General features: G+C 36.8%; 1 protein-coding gene across 1 annotated transcript; it reads right to left on the bottom strand.

The window, feature by feature from the left end:
• Positions 1-5,790: 5,790 nt before the first annotated feature.
• Positions 5,791-9,037, bottom strand: LOC114459068 (uncharacterized; the record flags this gene model as incomplete). Its single annotated transcript, XM_028441433.1, has 3 exons — positions 8,783-9,037; positions 7,402-7,503; positions 5,791-6,793 (listed from the first exon to the last, which is right to left on the bottom strand). Coding segments are annotated over exons 1-3 (1,360 nt in total), but the record flags the coding sequence as incomplete, so codon positions are not given.

Genomic DNA, 9,037 nt, shown 5'->3' with positions numbered 1-9,037 from the left:
TTAGACAAACAGACACACAGACAGACAGACACGCAGACAGACAGACAGACAGACAGAAGGCAACACAGACAGACACACACACAGAAAGACAGACACAGACACACAGAGACAGACAGGCAGAAACATAGACAGACAAACAGACAGACACACAGACAGGCAGACAGACACAGACAATCAGACAGGCAGACACACACATACACAGAAAGACACACACACACACACATACACAGATAGACAGACACACCAACAGACAGACAGACACAGCTACACAGACAGACACACACACAGCTACACAGACAGACAGACACACCGACAGACACACACAGCTACACAGACAGACAGACACACACAGCTACACAGACAGACAGACAGACAGACACAGCCACACAGACAGACAAACACACAGACAAACAGACAGACACACCGACAGACAGACACACACAGCTACACAGACAGATACACAGACAAACAGACACACTTACAGACAGACACACAGCTATACAGACACACACACACACACACACACACACACACACACACACAGACAGACAGACAGACAGACAGACAGACAGACAGACACACTGACAGACAGACACACACAGCTACACAGACAGACAGACAGACAGAAAGACAGACAGACAGACAGACAGACAGACAGACAGACAGACAGACACACAGACAGAGAGATAGACAGAAGTGTCTCTAAGTCCTCTGTGAGACAGACAGACAAGATGACTGACTTCCTGTTTGGTTGTGGGCGGGGTTATAATGTATCTTTTTGCTCATCTTGGGGTCAATAATACATGTAAATTTGATGTGAATCCATTGAAAAATAGCAAAGATACAGCATTTAGAATGTGACGGCGAAGGATTTTACAGTGACATTATAGTCCCCTCCCACTGATCACAGCCTGTTTTTTCTATCAGGACCTGTTCCCATATTATAAGATTCATCCAACACTATTTTGAAGTCAACATGACATATCTTCTTTCCGGACGCCTAAAAGTGGAACCATCTGAGAACACAAAGCATGAGGTCACATCTGTCTCATGTTCTTCTTCTCCACAAAAGTGAAACTGTTCCTAATTCACTAGTTTTATTATAAATGATGATAAATGTGTACAGAATAAAGCAGATGATGTTAGTCCATCACCTGAGGATTATAGAGGGGATACATTTTCTATCAGGCACAGTGAGACAGGCTGAAATCATTTGTATCTCCTGATAACATGTTCTGGTCCACAGTCCTGTATCACCATGTGTCTGTGTTGAGAATGTCTGAATAAATGCTATGAAGTTATGATGATCAACAGAGGCTGAATAAAAAAATACACCATTATCTAAAGATCAGATCTCCTGTGTAAAGGAAAGTGAGTTACATCAACAACTACTGTTGGCAGTGCTGCAGTAAGTTCATCAGAACATCATTGAGTGAAAAAGGTGGATCTGAGTCTGACAGTGTGTTCAAATGTTCACAGTGGTGTTGATTTTACTGTATCACAAGTTGGACACATTGATCTAAAGACTGAATTACAGCGTGTTTGAGTCTAGAACCCAGAGAGTATTTAGCTAACGTTTAGTTAGCAGGCTGGTCGCCTAGCAACTTTACACTATCATGGAAAATGGAGAATATATGACATTGTCAAGCAGATCTATGAATACTATTAACTTTAACAACACGTAATGTACAGAATAGCAAACTGCATTTATTTAGGTAGACATGTTATTGTTATTATCAAATTATATATCATTTAGGGCTCTATTGTGTCTGCTTTATTTGATTGATAAGATATATATGAATTGTTTAATGTGTATTAAGTTTAATATTTAAAATATAATTATTTGTTATTTGTTAACAATTTAGATTTTGTGTATTTTGCTCAAACTGTCTTTTTAGTGTTAATCTATTCTCTGGATTATATCAGTTTTGTCTCTGCTTACATACATGGTTTTGTTGTTAGATTTAGATTAAGATGAAATTAGATGTTCTGAAAACAACATTTAATTATTGTATGTTAAAAAAGAACCATGAAGCAATCTTGAAATTAGTAGTTTTAGACTAAAAACAAGCAATATTGTCTTTTTTTCAAGCTGTAATGTTTAGAACAATTTTCTTAAAATCAGAAATATTCACTTATTTTTGGCCTATTTAGACCTGATTATTGTAAATAAGAAAAATTAGCTTAGTAAATAAAACTTGAAATAGGAACAGCTATTCCAAAAACAAGCACATTTCACTTAAATATGATAATGTTTACAAGAAAATAATGCTTAAAATCAGAATTTAATGAAAGACAATTTACCTTAAAATAAGAGTTAAAAAACAAAACAAACATTTGAGACATATCTTTCTACACTTTTATTGTGCAAAAATCACAATGTCAAGACCACAAACCAGAGCAATAACCAATAGCCCCACACGACTGTAGTTTAACATCATTGAACAGGAGCCACATTTTAAAAGGAGGGACTTAATGCTGCTGAACTACTTAAACTAAAACTGATGTTTAAACTGTCTTAATCATGAAACTTTCTCCATTCAGCCATAGATTTTTTGTAGGAAGTAGTCATGTCCTTCTCATGGATGGCATCTAACAAAACCTCTGTCTGTAGCACAGACAGGAGGGTAGCAATGCACTTGGGATATGTGAGGTGAAAGGTGTAATAACAGCCAAGAAGATACATCACGCTTTCACTGAGGTCTTCTTTGGGGAAAGTCAGCAGAGGAACTGTTCCAATGACCAGGATGCAGTTTGTCTCACAGACAATCACCACAGGGCTGACCAAGGGTCTTGATTGAAGGTAAGTGTTGGGGTCCTCTGCTGACTAAAACAAACAATTCATTAAATCTTCACCCAAATATATAAGTTTGAACAAAGTACATGATAATAGAAACACTCCTTAACAACTGTGACACACACAAAGACGGAACTGCATCGCCCTCGTCCGACAGAGCAGTGATCGAATCCGAACCGAGCCCGATAGGCATTAAGATATTTCTAGATAAGTTCTAAATATTTGTCCGAGCCCGACCGAATCCGTTGGGTTCCGACAGGTCCCGTCGGACTTCGGTCGGGTTGCAGCACTCTAATATATACACAGGTGCTCGTCCTATAATTAGAATATCATGAAAAAGTCACTTCTATTATTCAACTTAAACTGTGAAACTAATATATGATAGACTCATTACATGCAAAGTGAGATATGTATAGCCTCACTGCAAAAACTCAAAATCTTGCCAAGTATATTTTTCTAATTTCTAGTCAAAATATCTTATCACACTTAATATAAGACAAAATCACCTAAAGAGCAAGATTTAAGTGAGATAAAGGAACTTGTTTTTAGACAGTGCATCTTGAATACCTTGTTAAGTGAAACTGTCTTGAAAACATCTTGTTTTGAGTCATATGTCAGATAAAACAAGCTTTTTTGACATTTCACAAGGTTTTTAAGCTGCTGTGTTATTTGCAAAAGATGAATTGTCTTGTTTCAAGAAATAGACTTAACTTGAATTGAGACAACAAATCTGCTTTATTGAAAACTGCAACATGCCCAACTCACAATGCAGTACAGTGTGGCTATATTTCTTACATTTCCATCAAACCATGTCCATGTGATCTGTAAAAAAGACAGAGGCAAAAGCTGGAATTATGTTTCCTTCTCTGTTCTGTTACACTCATACATACTGCACCACATTATTCCAAAAGTAACAAGTAAAAATAAATGCTGTCATCAATTGTGTTTGTCCTTAAAAAAAAAAAAAATCAGCACAAGTACCCCACTCAAAGACTCATGAAGAATGATGTTTGATGACATCTGTGAGCTCATAGATCTATATAAACACTGGAAACAAAACTCAGACTGTGATTATTTTACGGAGACTGAATTAAATGTGGAAACCAAGAGTAAAAAAGGTCTGTCATTTATTCATTTCAATTGCTAGGTGGTGGGGTGATTAAGGATTACATTAAATTTAAATTCAAAGTGTTTATTGTCATATGTGCAGTTAGAAACACGTTTTCTTGTACAATGAAATTACTACCTTGCTTATGAACTAAGATATAATAATGTGTTTATACAAGTTAAATCTAACAGTGGAAAATACAACACTGCCAATAAAACTAACAACAGCAGTTAGAAACACGCTTATGAACTAAGATATATTACATTAAAATACTGCCTTGCTTGTGAACTAGGATATAATAATGTGTTTATACAAGTTGGATCTGATCCCATCATCAGACAGTGGAAAATACAACACTGCCAATAGAACTAACAACAGCTGGATTACCCTTGATGTAGAGACAAAACAAGGTGACATTGTGGATGAAAAGGGAAAAACCTTCCAAACACCTTCGAAAGAGGAACTATTCTTGAACTGGAGGAATGCTAACAACGTCTGGCAGGGAACAAGGCCAACATGAACAAAGATAGAGAGGAGGACAACACTGACTACAGATGAGAATACACAAAAAAGGACGGTTCAGAAGAAATCAAGAATGTTTTGACCAGAGAGACATGTAAACCCATGTAAAATTGCGATGGTAAAACAGGGGACGGGACCCGGATAAGCAAACTGCTTCTCTCGTCTCCTTTTTCGGCATGTACAAAAAAAGAAAAAAAAATGTAAAAAAAAAAAAAAAGTGAATGTAACCATGTCGGAAATAAACTGAATAAATAAATAAATAAATAAAAATACTTCAGGGGAATGTACATGCTATTATTGAAGTTAACAAAGTAGTATGGTGTATAATCAACAAGCTTTTCAGCATCCATGAAAATATTGGCTTGCGCTAGGTCGGGAACTTCTATTTCATAAGCTAAATAATGATCATTCCACCCAACTGTAGAGAGAGGCTGGCATTCAAAACAATACACTGACGCATTTAAAATATAAATGTTTTTCACAAGTGCAAACTCTGGAGTATCATTGATAACATTAGAAATAACCAAAGATTTTCCACATGTATGCTTATTTCCATGTTGCATAATCCACCGTACTGAAACTATATGTTCGACATGCTCTATTCCTAAGAAGTCTTTAATCTTTCCTTCAACATAGTGAGCATCTTTCACCTCAGAGGCTGGGCCCATGTCAACTTCACTTGAAAAAATTGGATGTTTCTCATGCACATTCTGACTACATTCATAAAGTTGGTTGTGCTTCACAAGAGACTTACAGATATTTTTAAAACTACTTTTCAAAGCCCACTGCTTAAAAAAGCAATGCTTTGACTCAAAGCGCATACACATATGCCTCACTGCAGGACCAAGTGCCTTAATCTGTGAAGGAAGATGCAGCAAGTAATGCTGTTTAGGTATAATATTTGCATCTGGAAACAGCTGTTTGAAATGTTTTAAATGCTGCTCTATTAAAAGCTTCAGCCTTGAAAGAGTTGAGAGAGCAATAATAGGTGAAAACAGAATTTTGACTATCTCTAACAACTTAAGTAGCATTTGTGTGTAATCATTTTCTCCAATTTTGTCAATGAGAAATGGCAGGATCTTTAACAAAACCAGCATCTGCCCAGCTGACTGTTTCAATTTATTGTCATTTGATGACAGTGTATTGACAGATATGGGACAAGGTTTATCCCTTGCATCCACAGGAGAATAAGGGAAATAAATAATTGCACTGTTGAATACATCTAAGTCCAAATGCCCTGAAAGCACAAGATGCTTTAAAACACATTTTATTTCATAAGGGGCAACCCCTTCAAGAATGACATGCATGATGTCCTGTGGGGTTTGATTGATTATATCAAAGTGAGGAAATTCTGTTAATTTGCTTCTCCTGTTTATGCCATATGTCATTTTTAGATTTTCTTTCAGAAAGTCAGTATTTGCCTTCTCAATGTCATTACATTGCCTGTTATGACTTGCCATTGTCCTTTTAACAAACAAATCTTCATTAAATTGCTCCTGCATGTCTTCAAACTTGCATTCGCAGTGCCTGCATTTACTGTAGGCAAATCCCACTCCTATCTTAAATCCAGCCACTTCATGCTGAGCTAGAGTGTCTCCACACACAGACATAAGTGCCCCATAAATTGTCCTCTCACCATTTGCAGTGACAAGCTGGACACCATCACACAGCTCAGTTAAGTCATGGTTAATCCTCTGAAATATCTCATCAATACAACGGGAAATATCTTTTGATTTTACCATGGCAAGCAGACGAATGGCAGCAAGTCTTGATCTGTATTTAGGGTTGATGTTACCTAAAGTGTAATAAATCAATAACAATTTGTTTTTGTTTGCCCGAGATCCAAGAGGATTGCATAGCTCAATTTCATCAGTATATAAAACTAACTGCAATGCTGTGGGAAATTTTGAAAAGAGTGGGTGTGACTTAAAAATGTCTCCATCAATGAAATCATGAAAAAATCCATCCTTGCATGTCTGTGGCCTCTCATCAATCATTGCAATTGTTCTTGGATGTGATAGCAGCTGCTCCAAACTTTTCACCAACGGTATATAATGAAAACAATGGTCCTTAATGGTAAGAACTCTGGAGTCTCCATGTTTCACATAGCATACTGTTTGTTTTGCGACAACAATCTCTGGTTCAACTGGTTTTAACAGTTCTTTGATTGTCTTATCCTGCAAATGGGTGGAAGAAATTTGACAGAAAGGGTCGACAAACTGGTCAAATATCCCCATTGCATCACTCTTTAGTTGAACCGGGTCCCCAGAATGTCTCTCAATCATGTTGCTCATTTTCTGTTTAAGGTGCTCCAATAATGCGGCCTGATATTGCTGGACTCCAATCACCATTTGGTTAACAGCACTCTGGGGAGCAGAAAACAAACAAACAAAAAAATACTACATTATAAAATTTATATAAAAATGCTGTCAACATGCAAATTCACAGACACTTTAAAAAAAAAAAGTAATAACCCTTCAATTACATATTGCTAGTGACGTGCGATGATCAAAATAGGCTATTTCCAGCAAAACTATCATGAAATATTGTTGCCTTTTGCTGCTTTAAGACTTTGTTTACACTTTGTCTTAAAATGCGTTTTGAGCAATAGGATCACAAGTGGACAGTGCTAAATAAAAGTTTAAGTGTTGGGTGTATTATGTTGTCTCTATTTTCAGCTCATTCTCAACAAATATAGTGGATGGACAGATTTTGTAAGCAAGGTATATGGCCATATGCATATATAGCGGGGAAGTGAGATTTGATCAGAAGTGGTCACTGAAGAAGCATGTGGAGACACATTCTAATGTCAGGTGTTTCTCTGACATACCTTTAACTGTCCACCTGTGATCAGATCAATCAAGATTTCAGGTCTGAACAGTGGCTGAGTTATTTGAAAGTTTAAGCTTATTGCTTTTAAACTTTCTACTAAAAATTAAATATAACTAATTGGAAAATCAATGGCATAAATTACCTGTGTCAGTCGATGCGTTTCTCTGGCTTGAAGAAGAAATGCAGTTGCATGTTTAGAAAGGTCAACATTCATGCGACCCTCTCCATCTTCTTGAAATCCACTCTGAAAGAGATTCACAATAAACATATCTATTAAAACAGGGAAAATATTGGCATTTGTAGGTAGCACCTCCAGACAATCTGACAACTACCTGGGTAAGCTAGCTGGTTAGATTTCTTCCTATAAAAAAAAGGTACAAGATGGGCATATTTTTACTGATTGGTGTCCTTATTTTGAGTATATAAAATAACAAAAACTACTAATAAAAAGAAAACAAAAAACTACTATAAAAAACAATGACTTTGACAGCATCAGAAAAAATCTGTACTTCATGAGTGTTACGGTTTACACACATACTAAATTGTTTTCCTTCACCTGCTCTCTTGCCAATAAATGAATATTACTAAAGGCCTTTGAACTTAACATGTAGTCCAATAAGCTAGAAGGAGACAACTTCCTGTCACACACTGTCATGACACATGTCTCACCAGCCAATGATAAGCCAATAATACACATATTACAGCCTCTATGCCTGATTCAAACTGTTAAAGGATAACCTGTAATTTCTAGTTTGTTATTTAAATGACTAACATTAATGTTACTGATTTTTTTTCAGTTAAGTCTGGCAACTGAATTACATAACTAATAATTACATTAAGCAAATTAAACTAATAATCAAATAAGTGAATTAAGTTACCAATTACTGCATATAAAATTAAGCAGTTGTCAGAAAAGGAACTTGTGTTACTTATAAATAATTTCTTTAATTCTCTAATTAATGTGTCGATACACTTAAATTATTTTAGTATACCTAAATTATTTTTCTTGACGTTGACATTTGAACACATCATGATGACATTTTATTTAACTTTGCCTAATAGTCATTTTACTGAGCCCAACTTGAACGCATATGTAAACATCCGGCTGATTCCAACGTATTTCAACACTGGATTACAACTTTTAACTAACGGGACTTGCTATTAAGATTGAATGCATTTACCTGGGGATGGATGAGTAACAACTGTCTACCTACAGCAGCAGGAGGCAGATAAACAAAGCTGCAGTCCACTATATCTACGTATCTGCACTCCACTACACCTTTCAGCCAAGGTAAGTTTATCAGGACTGAGTCTCATATGTTTAAATCTCAGTAGGCTGGTTACTCGATTACTCGTTACTGCCAAAAGTAGTGGAATTACAGAACCACATTACTTTCAACACTGCTATTACTTTATCTTAAAATTACAACCTGAGGCTAAAAACAAACATGTTTAGTGCACGCGCTTGGATCACGCACAGTTGACTTACATGTTACGTTAAATGTTAGCTTAGTGTAACTTACCGCAGGGATGCCGATGCTAGAGGCCTCCGCTTCAGCCACAGGGCGTGCATTCGTTTGGTCGTTTGCGGCTGTCCTTTCACCTGCTCCAGGTAAACCTCTACTAATCGACCCTTCCTCCTCCGCCGCTTCAACATGGAGAAGGTGATGCGCGTGTGTCCACTTCACGTGATAGTAGAAGGAGTTATACACCCTGTACTCGCTTGGACAGCCATCAATCCCGCACACGACGCGAAAGTCAGGGCTGCGACTGTGCAT

The sequence above is a fragment of the Gouania willdenowi genome, unplaced genomic scaffold, assembly GCF_900634775.1.
Source record: "Gouania willdenowi unplaced genomic scaffold, fGouWil2.1 scaffold_251_arrow_ctg1, whole genome shotgun sequence".
In the NCBI taxonomy this organism is placed as follows: domain Eukaryota; kingdom Metazoa; phylum Chordata; class Actinopteri; order Blenniiformes; family Gobiesocidae; genus Gouania; species Gouania willdenowi.
Note: the sequence above shows the minus strand (reverse complement) of the source record. Positions and strands in the feature narration are given on the sequence as shown.